The following is a 16,894-nucleotide window of genomic DNA, read 5'->3' as shown; positions in this document are numbered from 1 at the left end:
CAACAGCCACAGAGCAGCAGCAGCAGCAATAATAATAATAATAACTCGGCAGGAGAAGCAGATCAATGCGACCGAAAGACTGAAAAAGAGAGAGAAACATGATGGGCGCCCCTTTTCCAGCTGCCAACAAAATGATTTTACTACAAGGAATGGGAAATAAAGTTGAAGTAGTTGCATTTTTTCAGTCTGTCAGGTTTGTCTGACCCTGTTCCTTCCATAACAATGGTTAAGACTCGAGCACAGCTGTACATGACGCAGGTGTGGTAGAAACTTTACAAAAAAAATGTTTTTCTTATTTAAAAAAGGTGACAGATGAACGGGGAGGAAAGCTCAGTGAGCTCCACAGGAAACAGGAGACATGGCCGAACAGGAGAGACGGTACTTTTCAACCAGCACGTTCTATAGTAACACTTAAAAAAAAAAAAAGAGAGAGAAACATAATCATCTCAACATGCTGGACCCCAGGCTCACAGTTTGGACAAGTCAGCGTGGCCCAAAACAGCCCACTGTGGGAAATGGGCTCATCTGCTTTCATGCCAAGTTTGATGAATTACCTCTGGGATTAAGGGTGAAGCTACAGCCAAGCTCGTTACCTCAGCCAGTTTCCCTACTAGTACAGTCTCTGGAGGAAAACGATGCTACGCTGCACTGAAGCTCAGTGTTGTGTTGCAGGTTGCTTGTAGCCTAAAAGCTGCATCACAACCTGGAGACCACCAGGTGATGTTTGTTTTTCTGCTTTCTTATTTTAATGGCATTAGTCATACACCCTGTAAAAACCCCCATAAAGGCCACAAGCACACTGGTCTAGCAACAAGGATGTTTAAAATAATAGCGTAGCTGGAGTTCTGATCCATTTAGACTTCTTCCCCCGCCCTTTGTGTGCCTTGGAAGCAGTGCGAGAAAACCCTTCTAGTCTGTTTTAGCTCCTCCCTCCTCCAGCATGACATCATAAAGACCCTAGACCAGAAAAAAGAAACTCGTGGATTACTCGCACATACCTCATTATCTGAAACTCTGTACTGGAAGGACTATTTTACCTTTCGATAAAGTCAAGGTAACCATTTCTCCTGATACGCTGAGCTAAGCAGCCGATGGCTGTGGCTTCACGTCAACCAGATAAACGTGATATTGGTATCAGGATTCTTCATGTCACTCTTAAAATAGAGTCAAACCGTTCATCCTTCAAAACCATCGGGGATAAAAACAACTGCAGTAAAATCAGACTGAATCATCGGGTCGCTGATGTGTGGAATCTCCAACTTTATTTAATATGACCACAGTCAGCGTGATCCTCATACGATACGACTCGTGATATAAAAAATGGCCATCGTTTAAATGATTAAATCTCGGCTTCAGTCCAAAGGCGCCAAGTGTCATTGGCTGTTTTAGAAAATCAACTTTAACTGCCTCAAACAGCAGGCTCGTGGGTAGATCCTGGCTACGACCAATCACAAAACAGCCGGATGGGATCTCTCCATTTCAGTCCTCAGCCTGGTGAGATAGTGATCAAACCCTTTATGGTATTTTTACAAAACAAAAATTACAAAATAACGAAAAAACATATTCGATGACGCGGCAACATTTACGTGCAAAAAACCTTAAACAACAAAAACACCGGAAACAAATGTTTGATTAAAGTGATCGAATGAGAGAAACATAAAATATAACACACATTGAAAACAGTTTTTTTAGATTACAGAGCACTTTGTGTGAAAAGAAGAAAAACAAAACAAAAACAACCACACACATTAAGATGAAGGCAACAACAGCCTGCCGAAGAAAAGGAGGCTGAGAGAAAAACAGAGAGGAGATGAAGAAGGGCGAGGATTCAAAAATGGTTCAAAGAGAGAAAGGAAGGAGACGACTATATACACTCATATGTACATCATACAGGATATGAAAAAGAGCACGATGTCCTAAAGCTAGACCCGAAGATGGCCGTACACAAACCGCACCTACAGGCCAAACAGAAACCTGTCGTGGCACCCAATAAATAGGAAACAAAGCGCTTCGTAGCGGACGGCGTCCTGTCCTCTGATTCAACAAGCATCTGGAGCGTTGCCCAGGTCGACACGAATAAATAAAATGGATGGATGCAGTTGCGCTTGCCTTGAGTTTCCAAGACAAATCCGCCCAAACCACGCGCACACGGGGAGAATAGATCCTGACAGACTTGCAGTGTGTCAGGGCAGTTACCACATCGTATGAAACGCTGCCACAACAAACAGGCAACACTTTGAGGGAATGTACACAGGCAAATAGAAGGTGCCCCACCCTCCCCGATTACTCGTCCCTTATTGTGATCGAATATGTACAAGAATTTTGTCCCATCCTCTGATAAGAATTAGCCTAAAAATGTCATCCACGTGATATGGCGTAATATAAATACAGCAGAGTGATTCAAAACAGGTCGTGGGACAGGTAAAAAGACAAGTGACTCATCCGCTAGAGGCACTGCGACTCCTCCGCTCAGGACAGGGGGTCGGAGAGGCAAACGGCATCAGGGGGGCGACACCACGCTCAGGTTTGCCTCAAAAAAAACAAAGCAGAGGAAAGACGTTTGGCGAGTTCTTTGCTTCAAAAGCATCCCAAAGCACCTGCACGGCGGGGACCAAAAACGAGAGGGGGATATGAAAATATACAACTCTCAGCTGGTGATGGGTCTGGTTCAAACAGGTCCGATTTCAGAAGTCCACTCTGAAGTTTGCCACCGCGGCTTTGGTACATGGACGTCCATGTGCGGCGGCGACCTGCGAGGGCTTCTTGGATAATGCGATGCAAAAAACCCCAAAAAGCTGTGTACTTTGATACCTCCCAACGAAATCCAGGAAAGACAATGTGTCAGAGGTTTTAAAGACAACTTATAAATATTAGTCAGTCCCAGACCACCCAGCTACTGCTACACAACTGTCCTATTAAATAGAAACAGGAGAGCTTCAGCACGCACACTGAAGGCAATTTAAAAAGGACCAAATATTGCCATCACCCTTGACATTCCTGCAAAGCTCCCAAAATGTCATCGTTGGGGAGGTGATGGGGAGGGAGGTGGGCATCTCCTTATGTTTTCTATAGAAAGACACAATATATGAAAGCACAGATGTCTGGAAAAATATGTTAATTCAAGTTGATAAAAACCGTTTTTGTTTTCTTTTTCTCCTTTTCGCGAGTTGTACATGAGGAGTAGGCACAGTCTTCTTTTCTCTGAGGTAGCACCTCATTTTCCCAGTGAAAGATTGGAAAAGGCCGGAATTTGATCCCGAAAACTGACAGCAAAGAGAGAGCGAGGACTCGATAACAGTTGACCGCGTCCGTCGGGAGAGCTACATCGTGGATCGGATCAAAGACGAACTGGAAGGCGAGCTGCTGCGTCCGGCCTTCGTTCCATGAGGGGCAAACGCCAGCGAGAGGCTCCGGGGAGGTGGAGCCTTCCTCGATTCTGGATTTCATTATGAGGTGCACACGCAGAGAGGGAAAAAAACAAGAGTGATTATGAAAACTGAGAGACTACGTATGAAAGGACGAGGCAAAGGGTAAGGACAGAGAGAGCAGGGTTCCAGTATTTCAGTACATCGGGTCCTCTCGTTCTCTGATGTCGTTTGTAAAAAAACAAAAAAACAACAAGGGCCTTCGAGGTAAGAGGAGCGATGAGTTTCACAAAGTTCCTTCCCGGTGACGGTGTCACTTTGTGGGATCGGTGATGAAACTGGTGACGGCTCCTCCTCATAGCAAGCGTCTAATCAGACGGGGTGATCCTCAGGCCGGGTGATGTTAGGGTTCCTGGTGTAATGATGGCGTCGATGTAATGTGTGAGTTTGTGTGTGATCGTGCTTGTGTGTGTCTCGGCATGTAAAGGGGCTGCTGAAAGCTTGGCCGATCACCATGCTTCAGTGTACCGAACATCAACATCCTTCAGGTTAGGCAGTTTGGCCTGGAGAGGAACACAAACAATATACACTTCAGTTGAGATCAGTTTTATTTAAACAGCAACAAATTCAAACAGGCGCTTTAAATTATAAGATAAAGGCCCAATAATAAAGAAAAAATCCCAACAATCAAACAACCCTCCTATGAGCAAGCACTTGACAACAGTGGGAAGGAAAAACTCCCTTTTAACAGGAAGAAACCTCCAGCAGAACCAGGCTCAGGGAGGGATTTCATTCATAACTGTGCTTAAAGATTCAGTGGAGGGTATACAATAACTAACTAAAGCACCAAACAACTGATGCAGATGCACTGATGTGTTGCATGAAAAACACCAGCAGAGAGCAGTCTTTAATGGCGATAAGTGCAGCTGAGCTCAGAGAGCTGTGAAACACGGAAACAGGAAGTAGTACACCAACTATTTTAACAACTACTGTTTGTCAATATTTTAGCATTAGTCCCAGTGATAAAGGTGAGCCAGCAACATCGACAAAGCTGTGTTTAAGCTCCTTAGCATGCACAACAACAACGCAAGCCCAGACATGTCTAAGAGCGAGAGCCACGTAAACACTAAGCTACCTAAACACCCTTCACGGCATCACAATCACTGGCAAGAAAACTGTTCCTACTAAAAGGTGAAAACAACTCGTTTCACCACTGGTGACAAAAACACACTGCTGAGTACAGCCAGGATATGAAGGCACACAAGGAGGAGATGCTAGCAGCTGCTGATGTGCTGCCCAAAAGTAAACAAATGACCCCTCCGAGCATTGTTATTGCTCGCTAGCTGCACTCCATGTGAGAGGAAGAATAAACAGTGGATGGAAATTTCTGGTGCAGTTACATAGTGGAAAAGCAGAGCTTTAAGCAGCTGGTTAAAAAGCTCAGCCAAGAATCAAAATCAAAATCTTCCTCAGATTCAGTTTTATTATGTGACGATACTGCCTCGACCGCCTCGAGGGATTGTGCAGCTTAATGTTAAATGATCAAATTGACTTTAGCTGTCAGTTAAGCACAGTTTAGCCATCATGGGGTTAGGTGTTGGTGGCTTTGTCAAAACCATTTATTTTCACTGTATTAATACAAAAAATATATATATGCATCTATCAGTCCATTCAAAATTTATCTGTGTAGACATCAGATATAAGACCTCTCTTCAAAGCGATAAAGGTCCCGAGGCGTGCTTTTTTCCATTCATTTAGCATTAGGTGCCACACAGAAACAGAACAGCAGGAACCTTTAAAGAACCTTTAACACTGACTGAATTACCTTGAGGTCCTCGTATGTGTCTGCTGTGAGCTTGGTGCTGTTCATGTTCAGACTGCACAGACTCTTCATGGCTGAAACAGACATTTGCACTTAGAGTTGACACACACACTATCAAGGACATTCACCGTGTCATAAAAATGCTTCCTATGCAAGATGTCTTACAACTGAGCGCCAGGAGACCAGCATCAGTGACGGGAGTCTCACACAGGTTCAGAACCTGAAGGCAGGCCAGATGCTCGGATAACAACCTCAGTCCTGCATCCCCAAACTGAAGCATGGAACAAAGCAAGGAAAGGGCAGCTGTTAGGCATCTGTAGACTCATAGACAGTCATGATTTCCTTGTGCAGCTGTTTGTGTTGGGTCCGTTTACCTGTGTGGACCAGAGGTTGAGCTGTTTGAGTGAAGGCAGCTTGATGAGCTGCTCAGCACAGGCACTGGTGACATTGGTGAAAGCCAGGCTCAGGTTCTCCAAGTTCCCAAAAGAACCTGAACTGAGCAGGCGGGCCAGGTCCGCATCCTAGAGAGGTGATGACAGGTTATTGTAAGAGTCAAATCAAGAGTTTTGCTTCTTTTCTAAGACGGTGTCTGTGTCAGCGGTGTGATCTCACCGTGGACTTGGAGGGCAGAGTCAGCCGGGTAGGGCCTCCTTTTCTTTGCTGAGGAGAAAATAGAAAGAAAGATGGCGTCTGAGCTTGAGGCCTTGCAGGAATCGTTGCTAACAGTAGATGGCACGTGTGAGCAGCTGCAGGCGTTTCCCACTGAGGCACGTCTATGATCACCTCGTGTTTAATTTCAGTAATAAGATGCTTTAAAAATGCTTCCCATCCTGCTTCAGTTAGAACCACTGATAAAAACTTATTCTCCTACAAAACATAAACGTGGTGTTTCTGGGGCAAGATTTTGGCCTGCACAGTAATGACCTGCTGATGAAATTCAGTTCTGCGTCATCAATTGGGAGACAGATTATTACGTTTTAATCTTAAACGGCATTTTGTTTTAGCTCTATTCTCTCTCCTTCACTCACAAACTCTCCTTACATCCATTTTATTCAATTATGTAACACTGCATTTCGAGTTTATTGAGAGATAACAGTGTACCGCTGTATTGGTGTGATAAAGAAAACAGCTGGTTACTGGGAAGGCCTTTTAAATAGGAGGCGAGATAAGTTATGGAATATAGACATGTTTATTTGAATTGCAAATAAATGGAGTCTACATATCGGCGTAAATGACGTATGTTAAGCAAATATTAGATAAATGTGTTGTTTTATCGCTTATTTTAACAACTATGGCAGCAGTAACAAGCAGACGCTTTTTTTAATATAAAGTTGTTAATTTTACAGATTTAGACTGCTTTGCTTCCATAACATGCCGTCTTTTTCAGATTTTTAAATATAAAATGTGCGTTGTGTAAATCGTCTCAGGAAATGTAGTGACATTCATATCAAATATATACTAAAAAACACAAACTTTTATAATTGGAGAAGAGTACAAGAGTCTAAACTTTACTGTGAATTTGAAAAGTGTGTGACAACCATACATTGTAAGCACACTGGCAGTTTCACATGCATGTATTTTCTGCAGATTCTAGCTATCATTATTATTATCATCAGGTTCTCCATCACCCGTCTCTGCTGCTGCTCTGAAGGAAGGAAAAAACTACAACCTCCAAAGATTTTTAGAGTAAACGGCAGGATTTTATATCCAAACGTGTTCATACACATAATATTTAACATGTGTAAATGCACCTTATGTCTTCCTTTTGTCCCTAATGTGTGCATGACCTCTCAGACTGTCAACAACCATCACCAGTGTGTTAGAATTGCAGACTGACAATTATCTACAGCCAGGTCACATGCGTTACTGACGACACATGAATTTGCAGTAATGAGAAGCTGGTGACTTTATTTTTCCGTGCGCCGCAGCAGTGCGCCGGCAGCAGCGGCTGCAGGCCTCGGCGCTCCTACTAAATAATGGGAGTGAGAGGTGGAGTTGGAACTCACCAGCTCTTTGAGCTCTCTCTGTCGGTCGCAGAGCTGCTCGTACATGCGGAGCCCCACCTGGGTGCTCTCCAGGGTGGAGATGATCTGCAGCTGGGTGTCTTTATTTTCAATGATGTTGTACTCCAGCATCAGACACAGGATCTGGAAACATGTCATGCACAAGTTAAAGCTGCTGATATACTGAAACAACAGAACATGCGATGAAACCAACACGTAGTGCAGCCCAGTGTTGGTAAATGGATTTTCTACTCTTAATCACCTCAACCTGACTCATTCACAAATTCACACAAGTACTTTTTTCTATGTCTAAGACTCACATTCACCCTCCAATTAATCCTTTTAGAGCAGCTTGGCATCCAGCATGTTGTCCAAGGATACTTTGGCATGCGGACTGGAGCAGCCAGTGATCGAACCACCAATTAGTCAATGACCTAAACTACCTCCTGAGCTACAGCCATGCCAGATAGTAATAATAAACTCCCAAACTGCACATGGGTGGACTAAACAGAGACTAAGGTAAGAATAAAATGACCAAAATGCCATGCAAAACAACCGCAAAGAGTCAAAATGTCCAAAATAATGAAATGATCAGAAAGCGAGATGTGGAGAAATGAACAAAAACAAGACAATATAGCAATAAATACTAATTTTAAAAGAAGAAATGATTAAAACATCCACATAAAGAGGTAAAGTGACTTAAAAGTGAGACAGATATGGCCACAGTGTGGCCAAAAAAAAGTTACTAGAGTGAGGAAACGACCGGAAAGTGAGGCTGAGGAGCAACAAACCAAATGTGATGCAGAAAATCTATAAAGTGATAAAGACTAAAATAAAATCTGTACACAAACTACTGCGGTGACACTAAATGACCACAAACAAAAACAAAGAGATAAAAAATGGCCTCAGAAATGTGGTCAAAAGTGTCCACCACATGAGCAGGATGACCAAAATGTGAAAACGTACAACCAGAAAGTGATAAATTACAGAGATGTGATGCAATAAGACCAAAAAGGTTAGAATAAAAACAACCACGGAGCAGTGTAGAAACACCCCACAGTGACCCAAAGAATCCACAAAAAGACACACAACTGCAAAATGTGTATATATTTAGGAGAGCAGGACATAATTCATGGTTATAAGGTAGAAAGATCATCCACCTCCACCATGGTTTGGTTTCCACGGAGGGCCAGCAGCATGCAGGGGCCCAGCTTATTTTCAGCCAGAGAGAGGAGGAACTTCTTGGTCTTATAGCAGGAGCCCATCAGGATATGAACCTGGAGGATAGAAGGAAGAGCAGGAGGTGGGTCACGTTACAGTTCAGCATGACTGTGTCGATGCTTACGTGTGTGCATGTGTGTTCATACACTCACCATACTGGCAAAGAGCTCTCCGTCGTCATCACAGGCCACGCCTCCTGGACTGTAGAGCTGGAACCAGCCATCTTTCCCTGAACGCACGCTGAGCAGGCAGGAGTGGACCTGGAAAGCACACATACAGGGTGACTCTCCTTTCTTAGGCTTAAAGCAGAGATCAACCTGAACACACACACACACCTCCTGCCGAGGGTCCTCTGCAAACCTCTGAATGACATATTTCAGCTCCCTGTTTAGAGACAGAAATATCAAGACACAAAGGTCAGTTTGTTTGAAAGCTCGAGTTCACCTCATTTATCAGGAGCACGTCTCGGTTACTTACTTTGTGAATTTGGCATGTGCAAGAGCCCTGCAGAGAAGACAGAGATATGTGAGGTGTTACAGCCTTAAATACAGGAACGCATTTTTACATGCAGCGTGACTCAGAGCTGATCTTTATGGCACATCCGTGCCTTTCTGGAAGCTGACGTCACGTCTGCGCTTTCTCTAACGGTGATGTAAAGCTGCTGACACAGAGGCATGGTGTTACTTTGTGTTGGTGGATACGGTCCACATGCAGAGGGAGTGCAGAGCTCATTAGGACTTTCCCTGCACTTGTACGCATGACTTCTATGAACTGTTTGTTATCAGTGATTCCCAAATGGCGTGCCGAGACACCCTGGTGAGCTGGGAGATGAATCCAGGGATTCTGGGACAACTGTGCATTTTTGTTACAATGCACAACTGCACAGAAAGTCATGAATGAATTACTTGACTCTGTGTGTACTTCGCACTCGTTTCCTCTATAAAAATATGCCACAGGTTCTGATCTGCAGAGTGGATCAGATTCTTGTGAGGAGCCAATGACAACCAGAGACCATCTGTAAAAGATGGAGCAATGCTACTGAACGTCCCCCCCACTGTTGTCATAACACGGAGGGCCATTTTTCTAGGAAAAACCATGTTGGTGCTCATCAGTGCGTCACTGTAAATATACAAGCACAGTAAAAAGAAAGCACAAACTTTCTATTGGAAGATTTTTACATATCGACACTTAATAAATGATCTAATCCTTAACGGGTCTTAAAATTAGGAAAGTACATCCAAGAAAACCTGACATGTTACACTGTGCCAGCATGTATTAAACAAAATCTAATTCAAATGCTTTAGTAATGTAGTAATGTAATCATTTTCTGCAATGTAGCTTTGCAAGCCTGAGCTATGCTGCCATGTTCTTCAGAGAGAAGAGGCGTTCTCCTGCAGGCCTTCCAAAGAAGCCCGACTTATTCAATTAACTGTATTTTAACCTTTTATCTAAGCCTTTGAAGATTGCCTTGGATTTTTTGTCATGAATCTTTCTCACTGTACAACAATGGATTACAGATTGTTTGGAAACGGCCTTATAACCTTTCTGAGATTGATGCACAGCAACTGTTGCTCCTCTAAGATGATGTCTTTCTTCCTTGGCGTTACGTTAACACACACCTGACTGCTCCAGAACTGCAAACTGCCGATGCCTCTGCTTTAATGGAGCCTTAATCAAGTGCATCTGATGTCCTGATACATAAATCCTTACAACTGACAGTCTTTTCTTATAGCCATGACTATAATTAGCTGGTGCACAATAACATGGAATGCACCGAAAGCTCGTGTTTACATATTTGTTAGTTTTTACAGCATAAAACATCCCGTTTCCACCTTATTCAACAGATTTCACAGAGAATGTTTCGTTCTCATCTAAGTCATGTCTGTGACTGCCAGACTGCCACAAACATTCACTTGGCTCAAGGATGAACGATTAGATCTTGGCGGTCAAAGATAAAGGTTGCTGTGACCTCACAAAACATGTTTTGGCTAGCAGTAAAGAATTTCGATGCTGGTCACTGAAAAGTGTCGAGTGGAAAGAAGCGTCACCGGTTAACCAAACAGCTTCCGTTGCTTCGTTTGTCTATCACAGAAGCTTTGGCTGGCAGACCGCGGCGTTTCCAGACGTTTTGAAACGGTGGGAGCACGACTGAAAACACAGCAAGAAGATCCCACAGTGAAGCAGTTCAAATATCATTTAAAAGTATTATTTAAAAAGACTTCATATAGCTATTAAAAAACCCTCTTTGTTCGTGGCATTATTCATGTAGTATGGGATGATAATTATGGAATCATTAACGTGTGAATAACAACTTGTCATGTGTTAATTAGTCCTCTGCATGCATATGCTTCTCACTTTGTACGAGATGACTCACTCTGTCCAAAGCTAAAGGGTTCTGGGGAATATTGTTGCTTTTCCTAATGACGCCTGAAGACATCAGCCAGGTAACAGTGGCGCAGGTGGGTTCCCCAGTTAACGAAACAACAAGTTGTTGTCTAGTTGCCATTAATGAAGCTCGGGATCAGGCAGCCAATTACAAAGACAGCTCTGGGCTACTTATGCCTAACAACAGCGGGCTCGCTGGGGGTAGGAATCCGCCCCCCACCCTAGTCTGCGATCCTTTGGGAAGCACGGTAATGTACCTCACCACGTCAGCAGTGACACCCCCACGGGTCCTCATCAGAAATATGTGCACACCCTGAGAGACAGCGACAGCGCGTCTGTGGGGACTGGCTTGTTTTTGGAACCAGGCTCAAGTGGCCACAACAGGAACTGCAGTTTTTGTTGGGCTTCCGCACAGCTTCACTGTTCAGCCCCAGAGGCACACGTTTGGTTTTAATTGACGTTCCCAGAGCAGGAACCCCAAATTCTCTGCTGTTTGGAGCAGTCCCCAGTGCTCTGTGTAGTGCAGCGGTCCCCAACCCCCGGGCCACTGCCCGGGCCGGTCTATGAGTCGTTTGGTACCGGGCCGCGAGAGTTGAGGCTCCGGTGTGAAATTGATGGTTTTCAGCGTTTTTATCGTTAACTCGCTTTGCCTGGCTCTTTCCCCTGTTGTAGCTGCGCGTCTTATTTTGAAAGAAATATTTACGCGTTACCATAGCGACCAGAGAGGAGGATGTTACTCTGAATGTCGTTGGCGCATTTTCAGGAGGACGCTGCTAATAAAGTTACACAATTACACAGTGAATTCACTTTTATTATTATATTTACAAAATCCCACAGTTTGTCTCGGTCGTATCGTTTTATTTTGTTGTATTTATCCGTGGCACAAATAAGGTTGGGGACCGCAGGTTCAGTGGCCTCAATGAACACAAGGTGCTTTTTGGTCTTTCATCATTAATAACATAAATGATATTATCCAGCATTCTAACTCATACAATACTTTTTGATAGTTCGACACATTTTTAATAAGAAAAAGACGTTTTTTGGAGATTTTTCTCCAAATCCGAGTTCTGTCCTTTTTTTCTTGGTCATTCAGATTAAGATGAATGACTGGATGAGTGAGTAAATGTGAATATGTGAAAACAGAGGAAAAATGAATGCTCTGGTACGAAAAGGTTTGGTGTCTGAAGGCAAAGTGATGGTGGGTGTTTTCATCAAACTGGATACTAAAGTTGCTTTAATCTGCTGAAATGTGGAAGTGTAGTCTTCACTGTCTACGCTGTCTTAATTCCACACATAAAAGAAGTTAAATTCCTTTTTATTAGTCTGTCATTTAGCCCCACTCAGCTAATATGTGTCTGTGTGTTTATGAATGGAGCCTGCTCAAGCCATTGGGTGACATCATGGTGGATTTATCTGGTTTTTTAAAATTTGCATATCCTATTATATTTGCAGCGTGCAACATATGCTACATTATCTATGATGAACACTCACTCTTTAGGGAAGGGGATGGGCTGCAGCAGGCTGGCCAGAGCAGGTCTCCAGTCGTCATAGTCTGACCTACAGTCACAAAGCAAGAACACAGAGTCAGTGTCACCCTGTCAACCCGGAGAAAAATGGTTTTGGCGTGCTACAGCACTGACGCATTAACTCACAGCATCTTGAGGATGAGAGCGAAGCAGCCCAGCACTCGGTCAGCCTGCGCCGGCAGCTGGATGGAGAGCGTGTTGACGGCCGGGCTGACCAGCAGACAGTCGATAAGGTTGGGTTCGCTGTCGCCCCTCGTCGGCCCGCCCTTCCGCTTGGTGTTTGCCGAATTGTTGTTCCGCTCTAGCTCCACCAGGATCTCGCTGGAGTTGACGACGGAGGGAGGAGGAGAGAGCGGCAGGGAGGACGTCGGAGAGGAGATGGGGATGGTTGGAGCCACGGGGTTAGTGGGGGCTGGGGGAGGTGGCTGAGGAGGACTGGGGGTGGTAGAGAGCGGTAGGATGGTGGCAGGAGGTGGCGTTGGGGGTTCGGGCCGCAGCAGGCGTAGCGGCATCGGGGGTTTGCGGTCGTTCTGCTGTTGACAGCCGTTTCGGATTTCCTTCAGGCTGGGGGAGTTGTCCCGACTGCAACGAGCAAGAGAGGAAAACATCGGTCATGCTGGAGAGCGTGCATGAAAAAGCGTAAGCGCAGATGAGAGACGCAGGTGAGGTGCAGCTGGAGGCAGAAGCGATGTTTCCTGGAGTGACAGCTCCTTCGTGGGTTAGTGCTTTGGAAAAAGTGGCTCCTCTCTGGGGTGAACAGCGCTAAAGGGATGGTGATAATGAGCTGAGAGGGCCCGTCAAACCACCAAAGAGTCCAGATGGGAAACACCAGAAAGACACATTTCAAAAAAATAGTTCTAAAATAAATAAAAACCAAGTCCAAAATGCTGATGTTGAATGTTAAATCCACACACCAATGGCTGATGCCACAGCATCCACAAGCACTGAGCTGCATTTAATAAGAAGCAAAACTGGAAACTGTGAATAGTCCTGCAAGAACCCAACAAACCTCAGGTTATTCTTCTTAATAAACATAATCAGCTTATGTATTTAATTACTTTCCATTTATTCTTTTGTATATAATTGCTCATGTATTTCTGTGGCACTCTGGAACATTGCAGATTAGTTTAGGGCTATAAATGGCATAATGTGGTCTGATGATCGAAACAGTTACCGTCTGCTTTCCTGGTAACATCTGCAAATTGGTGTTTGTATCGTTTCCTTCATATTAGTCCTACAAGATGTGGGAAATTACCAGTCATGTGTTTGTCTAATCAATGACAACGTGAAGGCAAACAACAGAATAACCCTTCTGCCGGAACAGCAGCAAAAAGGAGCCTTAGAAGCAATGGTGTAAATACTCTCGATGAATGCTGTGCAGTGAGCTTTCTCTAGTATAAAAAGTGCAAAATGAAAACTCTGAGATGATGCAACAACAAGCGTACAGGCTGAGTGAGAGTTGGAAAGAAGAGAAGGACGAATGTGAAGGTGGTAAGACGAGTAAGCGTTTATTAAATGAGTTCAGGGAAAAGACAAGAAGCAGAAGAAGAAGCAGATACTGTTTGCGTGTGGATATGGGCGTGACTGACCTGTTGATGAACTCCTCATAACAGGAATAAATGGCAGCCAGACACACTGCCACCAGGTTTGGCAGGACACGTGGGTGAGGGCACTGGCCTGTGGGCCCGTGCATGCTGCAAAGCAAACGTGCAGGTCAGAGGACGACTTGCAACTTATCTAAATCCAGTGTGAGTCTAACGATACTCGTCCTCTAAGCTGATGCTAGAGGACTACAGGGAGTGCAGAATTATTAGGCAAGTTGTATTTTTGAGGAATAATTTTATTATTGAACAACAACCATGTTGTCAATGAACCCAAAAAACTCATTAATATCAAAGCTGAATGTTTTTGGAAGTAGTTTTTAGTTTGAGCTATTTTAGGGGGATATCTGTGTGTGCAGGTGACTATTACTGTGCATAATTATTAGGCAACTTAACAAAAAACAAATATATACCCATTTCAATGATTTCTTTTTACCAGTGAAACCAATATAACATCTCCACATTCACAAATATACATTTCTGACATTCAAAAACAAAACAAAAACAAATCAGCGACCAATATAGCCACCTTTCTTTGCAAGGACACTCAAAAGCCTGCCATCCATGGATTCTGTCAGTGTTTTGATCTGTTCACCATCAACATTGCGTGCAGCAGCAACCACAGCCTCCCAGACACTGTTCAGAGAGGTGTACTGTTTTCCCTCCTTGTAAATCTCACATTTGATGATGGACCACAGGTTCTCAATGGGGTTCAGATCAGGTGAACAAGGAGGCCATGTCATTAGTTTTTCTTCTTTTATACCCTTTCTTGCCAGCCACGCTGTGGAGTACTTGGACGCGTGTGATGGAGCATTGTCCTGCATGAAAATCATGTTTTTCTTGAAGGATGCAGACTTCTTCCTGTACCACTGCTTGAAGAAGGTGTCTTCCAGAAACTGGCAGTAGGACTGGGAGTTGAGCTTGACTCCATCCTCAACCCGAAAAGGCCCCACAAGCTCATCTTTGATGATACCAGCCCAAACCAGTACTCCACCTCCACCTTGCTGGCGTCTGAGTCGGACTGGAGCTCTCTGCCCTTTACCAATCCAGCCACGGGCCCATCCATCTGGCCCATCAAGACTCACTCTCATTTCATCAGTCCATAAAACCTTAGAAAAACCAGTCTTGAGATATTTCTTGGCCCAGTCTTGACGTTTCAGCTTGTGTGTCTTGTTCAGTGGTGGTCGTCTTTCAGCCTTTCTTACCTTGGCCATGTCTCTGAGTATTGCACACCTTTTGCTTTTGGGCACTCCAGTGATGTTGCAGCTCTGAAATATGGCCAAACTGGTGGCAAGTGGCATCTTGGCAGCTGCACGCTTGACTTTTCTCAGTTCATGGGCAGTTATTTTGCGCCTTGGTTTTTCCACACGCTTCTTGCGACCCTGTTGACTATTTTGAATGAAACGCTTGATTGTTCGATAATCACGCTTCAGAAGCTTTGCAATTTTGAGACTGCTGCATCCCTCTGCAAGATATCTCACTATTTTTGACTTTTCTGAGCCTGTCAAGTCCTTCTTTCGACCCATTTTGCCAAAGGAAAGGACGTTGCCTAATAATTATGCACACCTGATACAGGGTGTTGATGTCATTAGACCACACCCCTTCTCATTACAGAGATGCACATCACCTAATATGCTTAATTGGTCGTAGGCTTTCGAGCCTATACAGCTTGGAGTAAGACAACATGCATGAAGAGGATGATGTGGGCAAAATACTCATTTGCCTAATAATTCTGCACTCCCTGTACATGGTAACTGTGTACGAGCTTTCTGGGGGTACAGCCTCACCTGCACTTAAACAAAACACTGTATACTTGAATTCTTTAGGAATGCCAGTCACTAGTGACCTGTAAAGGATAGCTAGGAATGCTAGTGATTCTACTATGAGTGTAGCGGGCTACACCTGTCACGCTGGAGATGATAAGGACAAGACAATGACGGTGTTAGCTCAGAAATGCTACCGATTTGGCTCAAAATACTAGTCGGCAGTTCCAGGAAGTGTAGAGGTTGGTAAAAGTGAGTGGCTTGTCTCACGCAGTGAGGAGAAAGGTCATGCTGGCCTGTTACTTTGAACTGCTGGCCTACCGCTCTTTGGTTTTCACACAGATTCAGTTCCTCCTTGCGTATGGGAAATATCTGCAGTGTGCTGCATTTTATCCAACAGCCTTTGGCTTCAAATTATATTCACTTCCTCTTGGATTGTGAATCATTCAAATAAAAAACTAATGTGCTACTTATGTGTTATTATATTGTCTATTATGAGATTTCAAAGAGCTTGTAGAGTTGGTGCCCAGTTCCTACCACGAGGACAAGAGGACAAGAAACACACACCTCACACACACTCAGTGTCATCAAACTCGATGTTATATTATTGATAAAATAAATAATAATAAATAAATAACTGTCCAAGTGTTCAGGCAAATTACAATCTGATGGTTTGGCAACATTTTTCTCTTTTTCTTAAAACTTTCATCTCAATAAAGCTCAGCTGAACACACGGCCTCTCTCAGGCTCGCCGTAGCCTTATTTCTGGTTTCCAGTAGACTGGTCTGGCTTTGGTCTGCGCAGCATGTTTACCCAGTATTGAAGGCAATGCCCCAAAAACGTTTTTCCCCCTTTTTAAACATCCTGCCATCCTAACCGCGAGCTACAGCTGTGGCCTCCAGAGCAATTAAATCCCACCTCACTGCATCTTTAAATAGAGGCTGTAGTCTGAAGTTATTGAGTCACGGATTACAGATTTATAGCAGCACATGCTCACCTGTGAATAAACTTCTTGACCACCTCCATTCCACCGTTGAGCTCATTAAGAGCCAGGATGTACTCCTGAGTGAAGAGACGCAGACGAGGGCACTTCCCGAAATCCTGTCAGCAACAGCCAAAAGCAGAGTTAGGAATATATCATCCAAAATACAAAATTGAATGATGAATAAAGATAAAGATAAATAAAGAAGATAAAAACGGCGCTGTGC

The 16,894-nt window shown here is 44.0% G+C and overlaps 1 protein-coding gene across 6 annotated transcripts in view; it reads right to left on the bottom strand.

Moving 5' to 3' along the window:
• Positions 1-1,240: 1,240 nt before the first annotated feature.
• Positions 1,241-16,894, bottom strand: part of cmip (c-Maf inducing protein) — a 49,756-nt gene continuing 34,102 nt past the window's right edge. For all 6 annotated transcript variants that reach the window (XM_086302094.1, XM_086302090.1, XM_086302091.1 and 3 more), the window contains 14 exons: positions 16,684-16,787; positions 13,912-14,016; positions 12,449-12,904; positions 12,288-12,353; positions 8,889-8,915; positions 8,747-8,795; positions 8,564-8,671; positions 8,351-8,467; positions 7,194-7,334; positions 5,800-5,847; positions 5,562-5,708; positions 5,353-5,458; positions 5,191-5,261; positions 1,241-3,928 (listed from right to left, as the gene is read on the bottom strand). In XM_086302094.1, coding sequence (XP_086158220.1) covers positions 3,875-3,928; positions 5,191-5,261; positions 5,353-5,458; positions 5,562-5,708; positions 5,800-5,847; positions 7,194-7,334; positions 8,351-8,467; positions 8,564-8,671; positions 8,747-8,795; positions 8,889-8,915; positions 12,288-12,353; positions 12,449-12,904; positions 13,912-14,016; positions 16,684-16,787 — 1,599 coding nt within the window. In that variant the 3' untranslated portion in view covers positions 1,241-3,874. The remainder of the gene's footprint in view (positions 3,929-5,190; positions 5,262-5,352; positions 5,459-5,561; positions 5,709-5,799; positions 5,848-7,193; positions 7,335-8,350; positions 8,468-8,563; positions 8,672-8,746; positions 8,796-8,888; positions 8,916-12,287; positions 12,354-12,448; positions 12,905-13,911; positions 14,017-16,683; positions 16,788-16,894) is intronic.

The sequence above is a fragment of the Aulonocara sp. 'chitande type north' Nkhata Bay genome, linkage group LG7 (genome assembly GCF_057382095.1).
Source record: "Aulonocara sp. 'chitande type north' Nkhata Bay isolate Kocher_YH1m ecotype deep benthic linkage group LG7, A_spYH_male_GT1.1, whole genome shotgun sequence".
Lineage (NCBI taxonomy): Eukaryota > Metazoa > Chordata > Actinopteri > Cichliformes > Cichlidae > Aulonocara > Aulonocara sp. 'chitande type north' Nkhata Bay.
The sequence above is the reverse complement of the archived record's forward strand: the minus strand, read 5'-3'. Positions and strand labels throughout refer to the sequence as shown.